Source organism: Panthera tigris, chromosome B4 (assembly GCF_018350195.1).
Source record: "Panthera tigris isolate Pti1 chromosome B4, P.tigris_Pti1_mat1.1, whole genome shotgun sequence".
In the NCBI taxonomy this organism is placed as follows: Eukaryota; Metazoa; Chordata; class Mammalia; order Carnivora; family Felidae; genus Panthera; species Panthera tigris.
The window spans coordinates 48,559,252-48,583,024 of NC_056666.1; the positions used below are offsets into that span (position 1 = coordinate 48,559,252).

At 39.4% G+C, this 23,773-nt stretch overlaps 1 protein-coding gene across 1 annotated transcript in view; it reads left to right on the plus strand.

The window, feature by feature from the left end:
• PTPRO (protein tyrosine phosphatase receptor type O) overlaps positions 1–23,773 on the plus strand; it is a 73,964-nt gene that overhangs the window by 32,494 nt on the left and 17,697 nt on the right. The window contains exons 8-10 of the mRNA XM_042991828.1: positions 2,083–2,151; positions 10,866–10,901; positions 14,151–14,232. Coding sequence (XP_042847762.1) covers positions 2,083–2,151; positions 10,866–10,901; positions 14,151–14,232 — 187 coding nt within the window. The remainder of the gene's footprint in view (positions 1–2,082; positions 2,152–10,865; positions 10,902–14,150; positions 14,233–23,773) is intronic.

Genomic DNA, 23,773 nt, shown 5'->3' on the forward strand with positions numbered 1-23,773 from the left:
GGATCTCTTCCAAGAATAATGCTTTCTTTTTAAGTGCATACAATGAAATACATAGGATTAAAAAGAAATTAATTATATTAAAATATGGTCATCAGACTATTTTTAAAAATGCTTTACATGCTTTTTTATAAATATATTAGATAATATATAGTACGATAATATTGCATAAGATGTCCAATAACTCTCATAATTTCATCAGAGTGATGAATATGAACAATATTTCAATATCTGCAGCAGGTTCATTATGGAAATATGTCTGCAGTTTCTATGGTTTAGCGATCTCATCTCATCAGTACTGATGATATTATTGTGGCTTGTTGCCTACTCTAATAGTTGAAGGAATTGCTGAATTTCAGTTAGAAATTTAGAGGTGGTGAAATTAAAGATGTACTTTTCCCCCACTATGTTCTAGAGCCCTAAATTCTATCCTTAACCCCTAGAGAAAGAACCTTTGAATTATAAGGTAAAGTAAATCCTATATATAGGAAATTGACATAGGAAAATTAATTGATGGTGTGTAATTTATAGCACAATGTGATATAACAATATATTAGTGTACTTTTCAAAGAAGAAAAATGTTCCAGGCACCTGGGTGGCTCAGTCGGTTGAGTGTCTGACTCAGTTTTGGCTCAGGTCATGATCTCACGGTTTGTGAGTTCAAGCCTCTCATCTGGCTCTGTGCTGACAGCTGAGAGTCTGCTTGGGATCCTCTCTTTCCCTCTCTCTCTGCCCCTCCCCTGCTCTCTCTCTCTCACTCACACACACACAAAATAAAGAAATAAACTTAAAAAAATTTTTTTTTAAAAAAAGAGAAGAAAAATGTTTTTAGAACACTGTAATAAGAGCAGGCAGGTAACTAAAGTGATTAGTACGTGTGCCAGTAATTTCAAAATCCCTTCTTCAGTTCTGAATAAGTCAATCAATTTCATATAGGGGGGAAAATGAGATGCATGAGCCCAGTAAGCTGTGTTGTTTATCCAATGACATTAGGCAAAGGTGGAGAAGGCATGAGAATATGTTTACTTTTTACCTCCGCTTCTGGGGAAAAAAACTTTACAACAACTTTAGCAGTATTTTCTACTGACAGATTAATAAGCAACATTCTGGACAAGAGGCACTGCATAAGCCAATCTATTTCAATACGTATCACTTTTTATACTCTTATCTCAATTGATACATCACATGGACATCCCAACGTGAGGAGAAATTTTTGGAGGAAAAAAAATCCAACTTGATCCACCATCATTCTAGAGAGGAAATTTAAATGCTATAAAAACAAAACCCCACAAAGAATATGTGCTGAAAACAGAAAACCCTCGGTCTAGGAGGCTTTGTAAAAAATATTATGCCCCAAACAGTTCAAAGCTTTATGTTAGGATTGGGGTGCCTGGGTGGCTCAGTCGATTAAGCATCTGACTCTTGATTTCAGCTCAGGTCATGATCTCATGGTTCATGAGATCGAGTTACACATCAGGCTCCACGCTGACAACACAGAGCCTACTTGGGATTTTCTCTCTCTCCCTCTCTCCCTGTTTATGCTCACTCCCTCTCTAAATAAATAAGTAAACACTAAAAAAAAAAGAGAGAGAGAGATTTAAGCTAGGATCATGAGTGCCTTTTGGAAAGGATTGAAAACAAATACTTTTGGCTTCAAATGACTTGGGCATGTGCAACCTTATGAAAAATTATTTTATCTTTCTATTTTGCATTGCATGTGAAAGAGAAGTACATGGAACTTAGATGTTTTTTAAGTTTTTTGTTTTTTTTTTTTTTTTTTTGGAGAGAGAGAGTGAGCATGGGGAGGAAAGGGGTTGCAGAGAGAGAGGGAGAGAGAGAATCCCAAGCAGACTCTGTGCTGTCAGTATGGAGCCCAACATGGGGCTCTATCTCATGAAGTGAACTGTGAGATCATGATCTGAGCCAAAATTAACAGCTGGATGCTTAATCGAATGAGCCACCCAGGCGCCTCCCCCTTTATAAATTTAATGCTGTGATGATAAACCAGTAAAGGCTCTCTATTATATCAAGGTAAAAGAGTGCTCTGTCAACCAGTAACCTAATTTTGTGGTTCCTTCCAAACAGGGAATGTGGAGCAGGAACTTTTGTCAATTTTGCATCTTTGGAGAGGGATGGAAAGCTTCCATACAATTGGTGAGCATTATTTTGGAATAAGCCTCCAGACAGCTTATCTATGCTGTGTGTGCCTCCAACTTTATTTTACTATCTTTTGCGGATAAATGGTTTTGTCTGATTATCCTTTCACAATTTCGGTGATAGTGGACTTTGAAGGTTAGATTTTCTTCACCAACTACATTAAGTTCGTATGAGTTTACTGTAGTCACAAAGTAGAGAAAATGTCTTAGTCTGCTCAGTATTTACTATATTAATCAAAGGACTAACGTAGTCATGAATGTAGCCCATAGCTAAGGAAGGGCGTAAGTGCAAGACCCACATTGAACAGGTGGCAGCCGAAGGCACAGGACAGACCCCACAGAAGCAGCATGTGACAGAGCAGCATCTCTATCTCAAACTGACACTTCAGTGCCCAGGAATGTGAGCCACCACCTTTTGTTCAAAAGTCAAGTAGACGCGTACAGCCCAGGGCTCTCAACTGTTACACTTACAGGTAAATAAATCTCAAGGGCAAGTAAAGTCCCATAGGAAAACATGGCCTCATTTTTTTCCGCCTGCTGGCATATTAAGGACCTGGAGGGAGGAGGTATTTTCAGAATTAAGAAAGCATTGTCAAGAGATTAAATTGCTTGACATTATACTTTAACAGTGATAGATGAGAATTAACGATCCTCTCCACTGCAATGGATGCCTAACAAAATTGCTAATGAAGTAACCATTTAAAATGGAGCCAGCACTGCTTACAGGATCTACTTTGTTTCTTTTGCAAGTGACCATGCAAAGCACATTTATTTAAATGTATACATTTCATGTTAATCCTCTTAAGAGATCTTAGTTTTTTTTCTTGTTTTCCAAATCCCCCAAAATGGTGATCTTAAAGAAATAGTTAGGTGAGACTAGAAACTACGGAATCAATGAAAGAGGGAGGGCTTTAACTGAAATATAAATTCTGTTTCCCTGAGTGGGCATCTAGCAGTTGAAAGTCTAGTTGAGATAGGATTCTTTTTAACAAGACAATATGTCGTGCTATTTTTAAATTTTAGCCTGAATGGGTTTTTGCTAACTATGAAGAAAAAGAACCCATAACCCCTCGATGGTGAAAAGTTAGTAAACATTTCTAGGTTTGTTCGAATACATTAACACTCTTGCCAAGATTAAGAAACTAATTCACTGATGCGTGTTTCTGGTCTGGCTCACCCTTTAAAAAGCCTCAGTCACAAAGCAGTGACGAGCAGCCCATGTAGAAATTGGCCCAGTTACACTTGGCGACTCAGGACACCTATGTAATTGACTAACTACACAATCACTCACAATGGATAGAATATGAGAGACCAGTTATAGGAGAGCTGAGGCAAAAAAAGAATTCACTTCAGGACCTTTCTAGAAAATCTAGAAAATTCTCCACCAGCTCTTGGCAAAGATAGTTTGCCAGCACACCAGCATTTCCTGGCTGACAAAATAGATATCTCAGTGGGAATTTGTAGTAACTAGAGTGACAAGGTGATGCCATTTCCCCCCACTAATTCTCAGAATAGTTATAAATGCAGCCATCGGGCAGTTTAAAATCCACATTAATGAATGTTCTATTTTGCAGGTGGTTTGGATACCTGAAATTGGATTCAAAACACACTTTTTAAAATCAGTCTGAATAAGAAGTTAAAAGTAAAATGAAATAATTTTGCTCCCCCTCAGCTAAGTATCAGTCAGATTCCAGAACAGGCAGTTTGCTGAGCTCCTTGTCTTAAAAAATGATACCTGAGTGTCATACCATAGCTCTGTTTTAAGGGTTATTTTTCAGAAAGAAGGTATTACTATAAACTAAAAATAATATAGAAAGTCATACCTAGGGGTGCAGCTTTGTAAGAATGTGTCCCAGAAGCTTGGAGTCTTTGTCAAAATCAGTATACGCACAAATTGACGGTTTATATTTCCTCCCACGAGCTGCTGTTAGCTATCAAATGATGTTATCATGGCTCCTTAAAAGAGGTTTAAGCATTGCAAGGGTAATAATACCCAAGAATAAGACTGGAGCTAGCTAATGAGGCATTGAAGAGTCTCATTTAACTGATGTAAAATGTAATCACCTAATAGCAGACTAATTGACACAACAGAAGTTGAAAGAAATATATCTGATTACAATATGGATGTGTGCGAATCAAACTGATTTTGGCAATATGATAGCACTTAAGCCCACACATTTAAGTTTCACAGAATGGAATAATATTTAATCATAATTAAGATGCTTGTCATTTTAATTGATCTTCGTAGGTAATTTACTGATATCTGTTCACAGTTTATGCTACTAACTCTTGCCACTTTTTCATCTTTACATCTGTTATCTATTAATGCTCACAGGCGTAGGAGTATATTTGCTTTCTTAACCCTGCTACCCTCATGTCTTTGGACTGATTATCTTTTGGCATTTTATATTAATCCTTGGTAAGTGATTTTTTTTTACTGTTTACCTAACACAAAGTCTATAAAGTTAGCCCTCCAGAAGTAAAACAAAAAGGAAAAATTCTTTTTAATTATTTTATGTGTTTGGCAGCATCTGAAATTATGACTCCTGTCTTGAAATGGATTAAAGTAGTTAATGGCACCAAGATGGCCTATACGTATATTGGTTTCCCACTTAAAATTTTCTTCTTGGGATTTTCTTGGCAAGCTTTTCTTCCATTTATTATTAGTCATTTGTTTCTTCATTCAATCGATGCATTGGCTTCTTACCTTAGTAAATGATGCTTCTCATTTTCCTTACCATCTCCATCCATTAGAGAACTCTGTTTCCAACAACGAAGAAATGCATGAAGGTAGAGAGCCAAGAATACTGTACTGTGTTTGGGGTCTCAGTGTTTTCGTAGTTAATGCTAACTCAGTGAATATTGAACAACTGGCTATTTGCAAGCCTCTTTGTATAATTATCTTATTTAATTGTCCCCACAACTCTGCAGAGGATATTATCAGCCCCATCTTAGAAATATGCCAAAGAATCTCTTAAGGAGATTATCTTATCATACTACCATCTAAAATATCCAGGTTCCAAATCCAGGTTTCTCCGAAATCTATTCTTTCCTCTGTAAAAATAAGCTTCCTTTAAATTCTTATTTTCTTAACTTTTAAATATTTTTAATAATCAAATCTCAAAAGAGTATTTTTTCAGTTTTTATAAAATATAATCATCATCATCATCATCATCATCATCTTGAAATCTCAGGCTAACATATCTAGAAGGATCTATTCCCTTTCCTGAGCCACAGGAAAAGAAAGGTAGTGGTTTCCTGACCAAAACCAAAAATCATTGTCCTGAGATATCCATGGTGTTTAGGTACTACATTATGTACAGGCAGATCCAGGTATCTGGACAACTTCAGAAGGACTCAGAAAAAAGCAATAAAAATAGTTCATGAACTGGAAAAATGGTGCATGGGCAGGGGGAATAGGGAAAGAGTAAAAGGCGAAAAGCAATCTGTAGAGTTATGTATTCAAAAAGACAATTGACTAAATGTTCTTCAGTTTCTCCAAGGACAGAATAAATACAGCTAGCAAGGTTAGGATTTTGAGTTGCAATGGAAGAAATACAAAAAAGGACTTCCTCACAGTAGAGATTGTTTATACCAGAATTTGCATTTTTCTTTTTTTTAAAAGAGAGACTAGAGGAAAGCTGTTGAAGTACACTAGACATGATGTGTTAAGTAAGGAAATCAGAAGAATGTTCTGGATGATGAGGACCATTTGTTGTTATTCTAACTTGGTTGTTTTATTTATTTATTTATTTATTTATTTATTTATTTATTTATTTTGAGAGAGGAAAAAAATGTGCACGCGTGTGTGTGCTCATGCACGCAAGCAGGGGATGGGCAGAGGAAGAGAGAGAGAGAATCTTAAGCAGACTTCTCACCCAGTGTGGAACCCAACTCGGTGCTCGATCTCACAACCATAAGAGATCAGATCTCACAACCTGAGGCAAAATGAAGAGTTGGACACTTAACCAACTGAGCCACCTGGGGGCCCCTCTAAGTTGGTTTTAATAACAGTTTTTAGTATAGGGCTTCACTATACCCAACACAATATTTTAAGTATTTGACATCAGATAGCATTTAGGTACAAATAGTGTGTATAAATTCCATTTTGACCTTCAACATATGCATCAATTTTTACTCAACATCTATTAATCATTCTCAAGTATTCTACCTATCATCAGACCAGTTGTAGTCAATACCCTTAAAGTACCCTCCACAGATCTCAATTAAAACAAAAGAAAGAAAGCTGCATATGCTGCCCTATAAATTTCTCTACTTAATTCTGACTTTCCCACAGTTTGGTTTTTAAGCTTATATCAGGCCTATGCATTTTTGCATGCCTTTGTTAATAGGTCCCCTTAATAAACACATCTTCAAACTCCAACAAACCCTTTAAGGTCTGCTACTTACAGTATTGGTCAAATAGCACTAGACCCAAGTTGGGGGGCGGGGGGGAAACCATTCAGTAGTTTTATCTGTTGGTTATTTAAAAAAAAAAATCTTTTTTTTTTCGAGAGAGAGAGAGAGAAAGAATGGGGAGAGGAGCAGAGGGAGGAAGAGAGAACCTTAAGCAGGCTCCATGCCCAGCACAGATGCCAACACGGGGCCTGATCTCAAGACCCTGGGATTAGGACCTGAGCCGAAACCAAGAGTCAGATGCCTAACCAACTGAGCCACCCGGGTGCCCCCTATTTGTTGCTTTTAAAAAACCGTTCAGTAGTTTTTAGAAGAATGGTCTTGAGACTGGAAATGGTTATCTCCATGTGAGAAGAGAAGGCAAAACATAGAACCCCCAGCTCTCTGTCACTTTCAGTAAACCACACACATATCAACCAATGAACATGGACTGAACATAAACTATGCTTTCAGCCGTTGGCTTGTGCCGTGTCAGATAAATAAAAGAAGTAAAATACATGATCCTTGCTTTTTTCGGGTAGAGCTACCTCAGTACTCACAAAGCCACCCGAATTCCCTACTGTTTGCTACTTTTCCCCTCATCTAGTAACTTGTGGATATTTTTCCCTGCTAAATAGCCATTGTTAATCCTCTCCACATGGTTCGTCTTCACATTTCACCTACTCTAGAAGTAACAGAGCCACCTGCCCCGCCTCCTTCCTCACACATACCCTGGTTCTTCCTTAAACTGCCAACTTCATGGAAATAGACGTTCCTGATCATTTTGTAAAATCCTCTGGATGAGCGGTTTGTGTGGAAATCAAGGGACTCTTTCTGGCTCATGGTATTGCTCAAATCTGTCCCAGGGTGGTAGAAAAACCAGGGCAGAGCACCAATGCCCAGGTGGCTTAGTCTCAACATGGTATTCTGCCAGGATTTCTGGCTACAGTCATCTCAGATCATGTTTCCTAGTCAGAGAAAACCATTTCATTCAGACTAGCTCCATCTGGATTCATTGTTACTACTCTCTCTCTCTCTCTCTCTCTCTCTCTCTAAGGCCATAGTCACCTCATGCTCTACTCAAGTATTCATCTGCTTGCTCTAAATTCTCAACAGTTGTCATTTTAAGGGTGAAGCAACATTTAGTTTAAACTGCTCGGCTTTACTCATGGTTTTTGCACACTTTATTCAGAGAATGATATAACTCTAAACACCTTTTTAAGATTTGGGGATGATTTCCACTTAACCTATGAAAGAGTAAGTAGAGCTTATGACATTGGGGACATATAGAGTGTTTGGGGTTTATGTTGGAGGTGGAAGTTTGTTTGCTTGTTTGTTTGTTTGTGGCCATTATAAATCCCATGTCTCTGCCATGACTTGTATTCTCCTTTGCAATGAATTCCAGTCTGGTTGGCTTTTCAAGATGTCATAACCATGAAGAACGTATGCGTCTTAACTCCTTGAAGTCATCAGGATTTTGAACCTTACCTAATATAAGTGAAAGAGAAGATTAAAAGATGTGCATGGCTGTGTATGCATATATTCCGCATGTTTGATGGGTGTTATCACTTTTATTAAAAAAATATTTTGCAATGACAAGATGATACCCTAACATCACCTCAGATGTTCACTGTGACACACACACACAAGCTAGCTCTTTCCATAATGTGCTGAAGGTAAAATGGCTGGCAAAAGCTTAACTTACATGTTCAAAAGTGAATTGTCCCCTGATTGTAGTCTTAGAATTAGCACAGCAATGGAAAACATAGGAACGTTCTATCAGCGTTGCCGGGGAGTCTCATAATTCAGCCCTGTCCTTATCCCACAGCCTAAGGATATAGGATACTTTGGAATCTTTGGGATTTCAGCAAAATCTAAGCAAAACATAAAGATTGTACACAAATCCTGAAGATATACACATAAATATACACTTGACACAATAAGTCATTCAAACCATGTGGTGGAATTTTACATTCTATGTAAAAGTTAATTCAATCAATGAATGAGATTGAAAGAAAAAAAAAGGGCCTCTCTTCCACGAACCAGGCTTCCATACAGCTGTTGAATAGTAGCAGCTTAATATTTCAGCACTGAATGTATTCAGCGTCACTCTCCACAGACATTTGTTTCTTCCAAGTTTCCCTTGAAGTCTGCTTGGATAAGAAGGCTTGAGGTTTGGGTTTGTTTGTTTGTTTTTTCACTCCCAATCACAAAATATGTTGGGCAGCCTCCTGGCTTCGCCAAACTGTTACCTATCTAAGCTAACATTCCTGTGTCACAAAGCACCAAATTAATTAGTTTCTACTACATGAAGTCATTGTGGGATTCCTAAAGTTAACTTCGCTACCTTCACAAGAGCTGAGTAAACATTATTCGGAAGGTGTTCTTTTAAGTTCTAAAATGCTTAGATGATACAGCCCTGTCCAACATTACAGTGGCTTTTTGAGGGCAGGGGTGGGGGGGGGGCAAAGTAAAAACTGTAATGTCTCTTCCCGCTAAATCTCAAGTATGGAAGACAGAGGATGAGGGAGAAAAAATAAGACACGAGCTGTGGAATGGATTGCCGTCACTCAGAAGTGGGAAGAAATAAAAACCGCCTGAAACCAGAAAATGAAAACAAGAAACACCATTTGCCTTTATGGAAATTTCCCTACATTCCCTACCCTTATTACTTCCTCTCCGCCCACCAGTTCCATTTCCCAAGTCTAACATCAAATTCCTAATTGAATCATTAAGTAAAACTGTGAGGGCAACATGGCAAAGATTTTCTTTAGTGTTTATTTATTTTGAGAGAGGGAGAGCGTGTGAACTTGCCAGCGGGAGAGGGGCAGAGAGAGAGAAAGAGAGAGAATCCCAAGCGGGATCCATGCCCAGCACAGAGCCCAACACGGGGCTTGATCTCATGAACTGAGAGATCTTGACCTGTGCCGAAATCAAGAGTCAGACGCTTAACTGATGGAGCCACCCAAGCACCCCAGCAAAGATGTTTTGTTTCGGTCCAGTTAAGTAAGATTTTTTGAGCACCACCATGTGTTCTATTAACTGTGCTCAGCTCGGGGGGGGGGGGGTGGCAGGGGGAAGAACTGTCTAGAAAGGAGCACATATGCAGCTGATAGACATCATGAGAAATACTCCATCGACAAAGTACTATGAGAGCACAGAAGAAGCAGGGCTTCATTCTGCAAAAGCCTTTCTAGAAATGAAGGTACCCAAACATTCACAATTTCAGTATAAATAAATATTTGGGCACATGAGAGCACTCAGGTCACAACTGGTTATTTACTATAGATTGTATATTTTCAGGAAGTTTGGGTGCTTCCATCAATATTTAAAGACCTTGGGAAATTACTTATAAAAATTGTCGCTAGCCCTCAATCATATCAATATACAGGAATGAAGTGTTTCATCAGATAGCATGTTAGCATTCCCTAGCTTAGGTCAGTTATCTGACTTATTGGTTGAAACAATTACTCTAAATAGCCCCTAAAATGTAATTAACTGAAGCACACATTAGCATTGTATGTGTTTGAGCTTACAGAATAGTAATGAATTAAGAACTAGTAAGTAGTAGGTCCAAGTCTTCAGATAGCTTAAAAAACTAGTTCAAAAATTCGACTCTTGGTTTCAGCTGAGGTCATGATCTCACGGCTTTGTGGGTTCGAGCCCCATGTTGAGCCTGATTGGGATTCTCTCTCTCTCCTTTCTCTCTCCCCCTTCCTCACTCACACTGTCTCTGCCTCTCTCAAAATGAATAAATAAACTTAAAAAAAAACAAATTCAAGATTGAATAAGAACAACACCATCATAGAATTCTGTAAGATGCATGCCAAAACTGATAGCACACACTCATGTTCCCAGGGAAAATGTCCAAAGGTTTTTTTAGTCTTTGACAACCAACATGTCCACCCTCCTAGACATTAGTTCTCCATTTTATTCCCCAACTCTTTCCTTCTTGTCTGTAGAGCCTGGAGTATTCAAGCAGTAGGTACTTCTAAATATATTTATAAAAATACTTCAGCAATTTAACCACTAGTAGTAAGGAATTACATTTCTAGAATTCGGTATTTGGCAAATCGGAAACCTAAAATGCAGTATGTTCCTGCAATCTAACAGGGTTTTTAAAAAATGAATCTGAAATTATTATCATTATCTTCTCATTTAAGGAAAAGTAATTAAACAAAATGGAGACAATGTTTAATGAAAATTAAATAAAATTGCGGAGCCTGATATAATTATTTAAAGCTCTTCAAATTTAATCATTATGTCAATCAATTCTTTTGCTCAGATAAACTTGTCTTTTTTTTTTTTAATTCTCAGGAGTAAAAATGGTTTAAAGAAGAGGAAACTGACTAAGTAAGTTGTTCTTTATCATTAAGATATAACCGACATGTAACATTGTGTAAATGTAAATTGTGCGATGTATTATAGCATTTAGCCAACATCTCCATCATGTCACATAATTATTGTTTCCTTTTTGTGGTGAAAACATTTAAGATCCAATCCATAAAACCTTGAAATATACAATACATTTAAGTTTTTCTTACTACTTCCTTTAATAATATTTTATTTAAAAAAGGTCTTCATAATGATCTTAACTTTGCAAATTAAAACAATTGCTTGCCTTCAAATAGAGGAGATGCTTAAGAAAGAGGCAAATGTGTACTACAATGTCTAAACTATCATGTGTTGGTGTCAGTGATCACTAAGAAAGCATATCACAAAAACCAAGTTAGGAATAAGGAAAATCATCATCATATGAAAACTGGTAAAGAATGGGTTGTTAGGAATTATAAAAGTCTTTCATAGAAAGATATTTGCCATTCCCAATCTAGAAAATGTCTAATAGTTAGCTACATCAAAGTTGTACAAAAACCTTTACTGGTTTGTACTTTGAAATTCTGTGCGTAGTGCAGGGAAAAGCTTTTACTCTATTTGATATTATAATAATTACTTTGAGAAATGCTGTCTCTGGAAATCTTTATAATAAATAGAAAAGAATAATTACCATAGCCAGCCTATGGTTTCACTTATCTACTGAACTGCTAAGTCGTAAGAATTAAGATTTTGATGGGCAAAAATTAACCGTCGGTTGATTTCAAAAGCCTAATTAGATTGTCACCTCTGGGCCATTGGTTCAAACTCTGCATATAAAAAGTGGAATATTTCCATACATAGAGTTCATCCTTGATTCTTGCCTTGGATAAAATATTGATGACTTAATAGGAGGCAATTGGGGGTTCTGGCCAAATCTATGGCATTCATGCTAATGGAATACATAATACCAAAAAAATTTGGACACAAAAATATTTGTTTAGCCTTTCGTGACATATAGATTTCGGGGGGGGGGCACACATAGATAACAGAATAACTTTTTCCTAAATCTATTTCAAATCAGTATGCGGTCCATTGGTATATAGCAACTGATGCAGGAGAGATGAGAATAACTAACACAGAAGAGAGGTACCATCACCTGGAAAGAATGATTCGACAGAAACAGGAAGAATTTGTTGCCAAAAGTTCTTGGCTGGGTTGTTAAGTAAGGTAGAAAGGCATAGACTAAAGTGTTTAGAGGACAGGGTCTCTGGACCAAAAGGGGAGATTCTAACAGGCTTGCTTTTCCCAAGACTCAGCAGAGAGGAGGAGGAGAAGGAGGGTGTGGACAACAGTCTGGGTAGAGTGTCGGTGTGGTAGAACCTGCCTACAGGCCCCAAACTCACGTCAAACCAGCTTCCTCCTTCCCGCTTCTCATTTCTTTTCTAATCCTCCCTCCTTCTCTAAAAGCCAGTTCTCCAGGGACTCTCCCACCCCACATTTCCATTTGCCGTCTCTGTACCCTTTCTCTTTCACTCCCAAAGCCCCTGCACCATGTCCCCATGGCTCCCCTTTCCTATCTCCACCTACCCTCATTTCAACACTCCTTTGCTTTACCTCCTCCTCTCCCTTTTCCCTCTAAACCTTTGTTCTCCTCATCTCTGCTCTCTCCCAGCTTTCTTTTGCTTCTCCTTACCATCCTCCTCCTCTCCCTGATGTTCATCCTTCTATTTCCTGGCCCTTCCTCTGTCTCTCTTTTCCTTTTGCTTTTTCTAATTCATAAATATTTTCTCAGATCGCCTTCCCTATTGCGCCTCCATTCTCCTGGTAACAGGATGAAAACTAGAATTGTAAACCTAATCTGAAGGTCAATGCACTGCTCAAAGACAAGAGCCAGAGAGTGCAGGTCTGATGGAGTTCATTCCAGGACAGGAGCCCCATGTATAGCCATTCTTTTGGAAGGATAGCAAGTTTGGAGTAGGAACAGCTTTGAACCAGAAATCATTCTCCCTGCATGCTAGTCTACTGCTGAGAGCCATGTGATCTTGGACTATTTGCTTGACTTACTTAGCCTTGTCTCCCTCACTTGAAGCATGGGGCTAATGTTGCCCATGTGCACTTCAGGGGTCAACTGAGTCAACTGAGCAAGATACCATATGCGAATATATGTACTGTCATGTGTTTTATGGATACAAGTCATTAATATTATTTAGTGAAACCATTAGGGTTTAAATGTGCCTCTGGCAAGTATAATGCCCTTTAAAATCTACTAAACTCTTAACATAATCTATCAGATTGGCTAATCAACAACTTGAAACAAATATCTATTAAATATTATGTATTGGCTAATAAGACCTAAGACCACAGGTAGATGATGTAAATGGAGTAATTTGCAACAAGATTAAGGGAAAGGTGGGCTGGATGGATCCTGCCAGGGTGAAAAGGCTCGAATTAAATGACAGAGTACAGCATCCTGCAGAAGCTGAGAGAACAGGTTGGTATTGGTAGGCTCTGGAAAGGAAAAGCAGCTACAGAAAACTATAGGAAATAAAATGTAATTCTTATTCATGAAAAGAAGAAGGCAAGAGGTGACAACTTCTGCTACAGATGCAGAAATGTAAACTCAGAGGTGTTACCTGATTGTACCTTTGAACCATTTTGACACTTTTATAGATACACAAGCCTCTAAACCTGGCTCTCTAAGAGCGAGGCACTAAAAGCTTTCTGGCGAGGCTGGCAGCACAAAGGCTTATACTTGTAAAGCTGTTTAGATTTAGAAAGTTCTTTAATATACTATATCAACCTTATAAGGTAAGTAGGACCATAGTATTTTATAGATGATAATGTTGAATCTTACAAGAGTTAGGTAAATTCTCCATAATCACACAGTAAATAAAGAAAAACCGTAACTCAAGCAGTTCTTCAGGCTCGAATCCTTTGTTCTTTCCCACAAATCAGAGCTTTCTAGAAACAACATTATATACGTGTGGGTATATGAGTATGCATATATATATAATATTTTATTGGTAGAGTAAGAGCCAATTAAAAATCTAGAGATCTCTCCTATCTCAAGGAAGTGTAACCTATAAGGCCCGCTTTTTAATTACAATATATTAGGGACTGGTAACTTTAACAACAACAACAACAAATGGTGAGTGGTAACCTTGGAGAAGTAAAAGTTCTTTTTTCTCCAAGAAAATTGTTCGTGTGTGAAAAGTATGGCATTAAGCAATATAATAGATACCTGCCAACAGGATTTTTAAAGCATACATTTTTTTGTGTTTGATAAAGCCCAGTTCAACTGGATGACTTTGATGCCTACATCAAGGATATGGCCAAAGACTCTGACTATAAATTTTCTCTTCAATTTGAGGTGAGTGGATAAAGTATTTCCCACCTTCTGTGATAGATAAGGCATGGGAATTGGCATATTGGCATTGATGTCATTTTCCTGCTCATTGGGCACTACCCGTGATATGGTTCATGACGGGCAGGGTGGTAATTGGGCTGGGAGTGTCTAATCTTGCCTTTGGCAAGTCAGGGTGAGGAAAGCAGAGAACAGATGCAGGTCGTGGGGCGAACAAACATGGTTATAAGAGAAGCCGTCACTGAAAAACCAGTGTATTCAAGAGTGTAGGGAAAAGCAAGGTGAGAATTTAGGCCTGAAACAGAATTTCACTTCCAGGGAATTTCTAGTGTGTGTCTTATGTCACGTGGCCCACAGTAAAGGTAGGTGGTGGCTGAAATGTCTTTGTCTTCTGAGCATAGAAGAGACTGGGGTAGGGCTCTTACAGCTATAGGACTCCTGACATTCTGCTGAATACAGTAAGACCTTGGTTTGCGAGCATAATTTAGTCTGGAAACATGTTTGTAATCCAAAGCACTCGTATATCAAAGTGAATTTCAAGAACCATTGGCTCAGTCGTGATCATGTGACATCCAGCATCACATACTACTCATATGACAAGACATCGCTCATTTATCAAGTTGAAACTTATGAGAAATGTTTGCTCGTCTTGCCGAACACTCGCAGAACAAGTTATTTGCAATCCAAGGTTTTACTGTATTTTTTTGTGAGGTTGCCCTTTTCTTTTCCTGGGGAAATTGGGAAAGAGTTATATGTGGTTAATGTAGAAGAAGAGAAAAATGCCAAAACCTCCTTTCTCTGAAGCACGCATGTTCTTTGAGTCCAAGACCCCATGTCAGGGAAGATGGAAATGAGTCAGCCTCAGATCTCAGCCGTGTGAGGAATGTAACTGGTCCTCAGGGGTTTTTTCCCCATGTTTTTCATAGCTCCTAATGGTCTGGATGGACTCATCCTTCAGGATCCTACAGCAAGGCTCAGGTGGTCTGTGATTCAAGGAGACTAGGGGAAAGAAAAAGATAAAGTGACTTTTCGAAAGTGTTATTTGAAATGTCTTAGGTTCTCTTTCATGGAAAACACCAGGTCATCGAATGGAGCTGCTTTCTTCTCATTATTCATATTCAGTTCTTCTCTCCCCTCAAAAGCCTAGGATGTCATAGGTCTGTGAGAAGCAGCAGGAGTCCTGGTGTGGATATACTAAGAGGGAATTTAAGAAGGAAAAGAACCGTACACATTATCAAAAACAAAGCCCCCTAACGAGGACCCTGTGTCATTAAAAATTCTACCCAGAGCCCAGCTCAGTTACCCACTGCATGCAAGAGCACAAGAGGCTGTTAGATGCTACACCAATGCTGTATCTCAAAGAACAGAAATTCTGTGTGAACTGGAGATCTATGGCAAGGAGGGCATTTCAGGAAAAAAGGAGACTTTCTATAAGAATGCATAAGCCAAAATTCAGGAAAAAATAAATGTCTAGGTAATTCTGGTAATGATGATGGCAATTATGATGGATGCATGCACACTTTCAACTTCATTGAAATCTCCAGTTCTTAATTCCTACAGGATTATATTACCTTGGTGACACTGCCTTTGCTGGGAGGCTTAGCAGTACCTCCTGGTTTGTGCCATCAAAGCCCAGTGTGACTATTATTGTCCTGCTGGGTTGCATCACTATAAAGACAATTCAAATTTTACCATTTCCTGGTAAAAAGGAAAGATGATTTTAGTTGTGAATGACACAGCATTCAAGCTAGTCTAGACCAAAGAAAGAGGGGATTTGTTCAAAAGAGGCTGAGCTATCTCATGTAATCAAAGGAATCACAATCGGAGCTCCAGTAGGGGGAGGAAAGGGAAGCAGCTCAGTCACAGGTATATGGGAACCAAAGGCCACACCCCTGCAGGAACACCCCCTACCCTCGTTTTTTTCCTCATTTCTGCTTCTCTCTCTGTTTGGCTTCCCTTTCTTTCACTACAAACCAACCCCTGAGCGTCACATGCTGGTTTCCACAATTTCCAAAGGGAACTGTTGACTCTCCTTCTTATTCAGAGATTGAAAATTCAAACCAATTCTGACTGGTTGACCTGGGTTGTGACGTCCACTCAAACTAACCACAGCCAGAGAGGGCGGAATCATGTAAGAACAGGACAGCTCTTACTGGAACCACTTGGCTAAACCAAAGGAGACCATTAATCCCAAGCAAAGAAAGGACACTGGGAGAATCACACAAGAAGTGATTAGATCCTAGCTTCAGGTGCTTCAAAATTGTGAAAAGTGGAGTAATAAATTTTATGTGATAATGTTTAATTTATAACATGCTGAGAGCTTTGATATCTTCGATATATAAATGAACACATCCAGGCTTATTTCATAGGACTTATAAAGGAGGTAGGAATGTACTAAAGTGGGAATCCAAAAGTCTTAATTCTCACTAACATTTTGGCATTAACTAATGTTGAAAAAAAGCCACAATTACTCATCACCTCAACTTTTTCATCCATAAAATGAGTAGGCTGAACTAAGTCAGTGGTTTTCAACTGGGCCAGTACCAGGGATTACCCCTCGGGAGAGTTTGGGAAGGTGTGGGAGAATTTTTGGCTCTCATAATGACTTAGAAGGAAGCTACTAGTAGTATTCAATGGAAAAGCAGACAGGGATGATAAATATTCTGCTCTGAGTGAGACTGTCTTGCACAATAAAGTACTGTCCCAGGTCAATAGTATTCCTTTGAGAAATAGTAAATGTAGGACAAGGGAATATCCACACGTTCTAACTCATGGGTATTAGTGTTCTTCAGAGAAACAGACCAATGAGAATCATATACATGTATAAACACTAATGCAAGGGCACCTGACTGGCTCTGTCAGTAGAACTTGTGACTCTTGATCTTGGGGTCATAAATTCAAGCCCGACATTGGGTGTAAAACTTACACACACACACACACACACACACACACACACTCACACACACAAACTGCTAATACAATATAAAAACCAATATAATTCTTTCATAAGTTTATTACATTATGTAATTATTATATATTTAATTTTATGTAATCATTGTAATATGTATATCTTATATCCTATATATGATAATATAATAGACGAAATATATATATAAAGAGATGGACTTATTTTAAGGAACTGGCTCACACAGTTGTGGGAGCTGGCAAGTCTGAAAACTGCAGGGCAGGCTGTGGACCCCAGGAAGAATTGATGTTGCTGCGCAAGTCCCAAAGCAGTCTGGAAGCAGAATTCCTTCCTTCTCAGGGGATCTCAGTCTTTTCTCTGAGAGTTTTCAACTGATGGATGAGGCCCACCCACATTATGGAGAGTCATTTGCTTTCTCAAATCCCACTGATTCAAATGTTAATCACATTTAAAAAAAAATACCTTCCTGCAACATCTAGGCTGCTGTTTGACAAAGCACTATATAGTCTGGCCAGGTAGACACATGAAATTAACCACTAGACCATGATTTGAAGGCGTATTTAGTATCTTCATTTATTATGAAGCTTTTTTTTGCATATATCTTAGAACATTGTTGGTCAAATAGGTAATGTATTTGGTGCCATGCCCTCATGTTGTATCTCTGCTCTGAGCAGAAACCAAGAGTTGGATGCTCAACCGACTGAGCCACCCAGGTGCCCCTCCAGAAGTCTGCTTTAAATCACAGGCTCAGCTATATTTTCTGAGCTGACATTTGCTCAGGCAGTGACCCATTGGCCTGACTCACTTCCTTTTTCATTCTCCAGCCTCCCAGGCACTGCCAGCCTCCAACTCCACCCGGCTCCACATCCTCAGGTTCCGTGCCAGGATAGCCTCAGCTATTTCCAAAGACTCATGCTCCCATACCTGATTTCAAGATGTAGGTCAGACCTTTCACAGGGCAGCCCTCAGATTTTCCTGAAATTGATAATCAAAGCTTAAGGGAAAAAAAAGCTTTCCTACTCTAATAGGAACCCAAGAGGGTATCAAGATGGCTGAATCATTGGTCTAACTAAATTCAGTAGCTGAACAGTTATTTGTCCTGTTTCTATGAATGCTTAATACTTTATATTCATTTTGATACTGACATTGAAAGATCACACACATATTGAGAAATCACATCATCTATAAGCATTATGCAAATTGAAACTAACGTCTGGATTTACATATATTACCAATACGGCTATAAGTCATACATGAAGCTATACGACTTGCTAATTTGCACTCACTAAATAGGTTCTTTTTTCACTCTGCATCTGATTTTGGATCTCCTGGAAACATTGATTATCCTTCTGACGAAACTGTACATCTTTACTTAAGGAGGTTTGGGGCTCCGGGATTAAGTTCAAGTCCTCCTTTCAAATGTCTCATATGGAAAGGTTTTGAAGAGCCAGACTTTAGAGCTTGAAATGTGAGCGTCCACGAGACATACCATATATGGCTCATTCTGCCATTAATTTCTGTGTTTTGTATTGGTTTGATCAGGATGCTGGCGAAAGCCCTTACCGTTTTTGTTCAGAAATGTGGTTGCAAAGGTCAAGATTAGCTACACTCCTGGCCACATAGTTCATGAGAGATGATCTTTGATTTCTGATAGCCTCTGTTTGCAGCTGTTTTTTCCTGTGTTCCATCCAGTGCACTGGAGACCTGCCCATGGTCGTTATTGAAATAAGTCACCTTGAACCCTCTCCAACAGTTCTTACACCAGAGGTCTTGCTTGGTTCTCAGACCTGAGTTCTCTCCTCTTCCTAATCTTCTAGGTTTGGTCTCTGTTTCCCAGTGTCTGTACCACTGACTGGAATGTTGCCCCTAAATCCCATCCTAGCGCCAGAGCCCTGCAGGCTACTGCTACACTTTCCTGAGGTTGGCGTCCTCATCCGGTCTTCCTTCACCTCCCGGAGATGCCCATTACTAATGCACCCTATTCTTCCTTTAGAATACCTGTTATGGGTTTAATTGTGTCCCCACAAAAGACATGTTGAAGCCCTAGCCATCAGCACTTCAGAATGTGACCTTGTTTGGAAAGAGGGTCATTGCAGGTGTAATTAGTTAAGATGAGGTCAGACTAGCCTAGCGTGGGCTCTTAGTCTGACTGGTGCCCCTGTGAAAATTCAGCTGTGTTAAGACACAGACAAACAGAGAGAATGCCATGTGGTGACAAAGGCAGAGCTTGGAGTCATACAGCGGCAAGTGAGATTGCCAACAAACCATCAAAAGCTAGGAAGAGGCAAGGAGGGATACTCTTATATTCCTCTACAAGTGACAGTGGCCAGAGGTCCCTGCTGACACCCTGATTTGGGGCATATAGCCTCCAGAGCTATAAGACAATTAATTTCCGTTGCACTAAGCCACCCAGTTTGTGGCACTTTGTTATGGCGGCCCTCAGATGAACGCAGAGCCTCACTAAATACTTTGTTCTAAATCCCGTGCCCTTTTGTGTTCATCTGGAAACCAGCCAGACCTTGCCCCATTCCACTGAGCCTTTTACTTGCTACAGATGGCACTGCTTCTGTCAACACCACTGGTCCCGTTGTTCCTCCTCACTTCTTCTGTAGTCTAGTAATCTCACTCACCCCATTCTGATGTCCACCCTGTCCCAAGTGCTTACCACCTGCTGACATTGTTACAGACTCTAGAGCCAGAATACAGGTTGTGGTCTTCTCTGAAGATTAATGTGCATGGGATGGACTGGATGTGTTCTCCCAGAATTGATATGTGGAAGAGGTGGGGTCTTGGGACGTAAGTAGGGTTAGATAAGAAAGGCCACGTGAGCACACAGTGAGATGATGGTTCTGTGCGAGTCAAGAGAGGCCCCAGAATGAAATCTGCCTTGTCAGCACCTGGCTCTTGGACCGTGGGAAATGCATTTCTGTGGTTTAAACCACCCCACCTATGATATTTTGCTATGGCTGCCTGAACAGACTAATACAGTGCATGTGTTTGGGCTTTGCTTTCCAAGACCTGCACGCTTCAAACACAGCCCACACGACAGAGACTGCCATTGGGTTTTGGGGATTGCATTCGTTCCTTAGGGCCTGCCGTAACAAATTACCACAATCTTGGCAACTTAAAACTACAGAGAAGTATTCTCTCACAATGCAGAGGCCAGAAGTCCAAAATCAAAGTGTTATCAGGGCCGTGTTTCCTTTGAAGGCTCTAGGGGAGAACCCTTCTTTGCCTCTTCCAGCTACTGATGGCTCAAGGCACTCCTGGGCTTGCAGCCTGCATGACTCCAATCTAGGTCTCCATCGTTATGTGGCCTTCTCTTCTCTCCTCCAAGGACACGTGTTGTTAGATACAGGGCTCACCCAGATAATGCAGAATAATCTCATCTTACGATCCATAACTACATCCGCAAAGCCTCTTTTTTCATAAGGCCACAACCACAAGTTCTAGGGGTTAAAATGTGGACACATCTTTTGGGCAGCCACCACTGAGCCCAATGTGCAAATGACTACATGGCCCAGGGGAAAAAAACACAATGATAAGTTGTGACAGAAACAAAACTGGCAAATGAAAATTCAAAAATGATTTATGTTGGTTTCGGGCCATCACCTCATACTTTGCCTTTATGAAGATTTAAGCCTCTGGAGTTTCCATATGGTTGGAAAGAAAATAACTACAAAGCCACTGAACCGGAAACTGAGTATTTGATTTTCCACTTAGTGACAGGCTAAATTACAAAAGATGGTGAAGCATTTTGTGTATACGCTCCTGTTCCTGCTTTGCTATGGTTCAGCTCTGGCAATTTACATTTACAGTGTTCAGACAATTAAACCTCTCTTATCAACTAAGGGCATTTACAGCAGGGAGACAACACACAATTAAAGTTCTATCATTCAGTCAGCTTCCATATGTGCTACAGCTCTCAGCTCCAATCTGTTTCCACACTTTTCTTTTGTATCTGAGGCCTCTTCCTGTGGCTCGTCAGTCTGTCCTCAAAGCAGGGGATTTGTGGGGAAAGTTGTCGGTCTGGTAGTACAAATGGCAAAGGAGGGAGAAACTATGCATACAGGCAAAGCAAAACAAAGCATCATAACACCAGCATTTCATAATCATTATCAATAGGGCTGTATTTTTTTAATGTTTATTTATATTTGAGAGAGAGAGAGAGCACATGAGTGGGGGAAAGGACAGAGACAGGATCCCAAGCAGGCCCTGCACTGTCAGCTCAGAGACTGACATGGGGCTTGAACTCACAAACAGTGAGATCATGACCTGAGTGAAAGACGCCCAACCGACTGAGCCACCCAGTAGGTGGTGCCCAGTAGTACTGTATTAATATTTGTTGAGTTTAATCATTCCAGTGGATAGTCGCTATACGTGACTGAGGGATGGAGGTATTTATTGTTAGCCTTATCTTACAGAATACTAAGCTGATGTTAACAAGAACTGAACAACTTTTCTAAGACCCTACCATTTATAAGTGGTACAACAAAATACGCCATATGTTTTGGCAAACTATCTATAAAGACACTCTCTAAAGGAGGTAGATTTCCAAAATATTTTAGGCAATGGATGCATCATCTAAATAAGCTTATTACTGCCAAGAGGAACTAACCTAAAAATAACTGATTTGGTTTAAAGTTGATAAAAATAAATGATTTTCCTACAAGAAAAATACAGTCTTTGAAAACCCTTTAAAATGAAAAACCACTTACAAAGTGACAGTGACAAGCTTCTGTTTAAAGGCATTTACCAAACATGTATTTTGCCTGAGTGGAAAAAACCCATTTTGTGAATGGAGGATCAAAGTCAACATGGCTTGTCTTTAAGGTTGGCTTCAACGTGGGCCAAGGAACTTGAGATTTTGTGATCTTAAAAAAGCCAAAAGTGTTGGGATGCCTGGGTGGCTCAACTAGTTGAGCGTCCAACTCTTGATTTTAGCTCAGGTCATGATCTTATGGTTTGTGAGATTGAGATCTGCGTCCAGCTTCACATAGACAGCACTGAGAGCAGAGCCTGCTTGGGATTCTCGCTCTCCCTCCATCTCTCCCACTCCCTCACTTGCACATGCATGCTCTCTCTCTCTAAAATAATTTTAAAAATAAGCCAAAAGAGTTGCAGAATTAAAGGAGGAGAGAAATATGAGTGATTCACGTCAATCCATTCGTGCTGACCACAGGTTTGCATCCCAGGGCCAGTAAGCACATTCAGCTGTCAAAGACCTTTTATGGGGAAGCAGCAAAAGACCCAAGAACTTTATTTCCTTAAAGCATATGCTTTGCAAAAAGCACTTAAATCCAGACAGAAAGGCCATGAAAGAGATATGCCTGGTCAGCCTCTCAAAACATCACCAGTGTCTCCAACTCCCTACTGAAGTCTTTCCAAGAGTCTCCAAAATTCTTCCCCCAGATATGTATTCCTCCAGCTTATGATTCATTGAAGTAAAAATTGGGAGGAATTATGAAGAGTTAAATGTGTGCGCAACATTAACATACTATACGAGTAAAAAAACTTACAGCAGGTGGTTTCTCTACTGCCTCACTGAATAGTATTATAGAAAGGTGCATACCATACAGATGATTCCATTCACAGATGGTTCTATATGCTGTTGACTAATAGTTCCCTGAAATTTGTTCAGGTATAACCAGACCTGCTGCACTGGTTGTGCACTGTTCAATTATATGGAGCGCCATTCACACAGACCAGAGTGAATGATGCCTCCTGGAAAATCCAGGTGACCTGACTGTAATTGCTTGTTTCCTATAAGAGATGAAAGCTTAGAAGCCGCCTGCATCTTGTAACATAATCTTTTTGAATTATGATGGTTGTCTGTTTATATAAAAATTGCCCTACTAATGTACATTCTGATAAATTGGATTTATAAGAGTACTGATACACACAGACAGGTACCTGGATGTTCCTATTTTCACTGATGGGTTTCCCTCCCCTTTACTGATTCATCCTTACTGTTGAATTTATTACCAGATATTTAGTGCCTGTAGATCTTATATCTTGTAACACGGAAAATATTCCCTACTCATTTCTCACTCTTTCTTTTACTGCTTCTTGAAGGCCTGTTGCCTGCAGGAGAAATACCTCATAGAATAGGAATATTTACATATATCATATAAATTTCAGTTAATACATACTTCCAAAAATCTGAAATGTCTCTGTTTTCAAATTTTCCACACCTCGAATGATACTCATAATTCCTACCTTCTCCATATGATCACTAAACTATCCATTGGAATTAAGTGGTTTTTTTTAAGTTTTATTTATTTGTTTTGAGACAGAAAGAACACAAGCAGGGGAGGGGCAGAGAGAAGAAGAGAGAGAATCACAAGCAGGCTCCGTGCCATCAGTGTAAAACCCAACATGGGACTCTAATTTATAATCACATGTGAAATCATGTCCTGAGCCAAGATCAAGAGTCAGACACTTAACCAACTGAGCCACCCAGGTGCCCCGAGGGTATTTATGTATTATGTTAGTCAGCTGTTCCTCCAGTAATGCTATATAAGCATTATATAGTGTAAATCTCAAAATCTCAGTGATCCACAACAACATTTTTTTAAATATTTATTTTTCTTGAGAGAGAAAGGTAGAGAGCAAACAGGG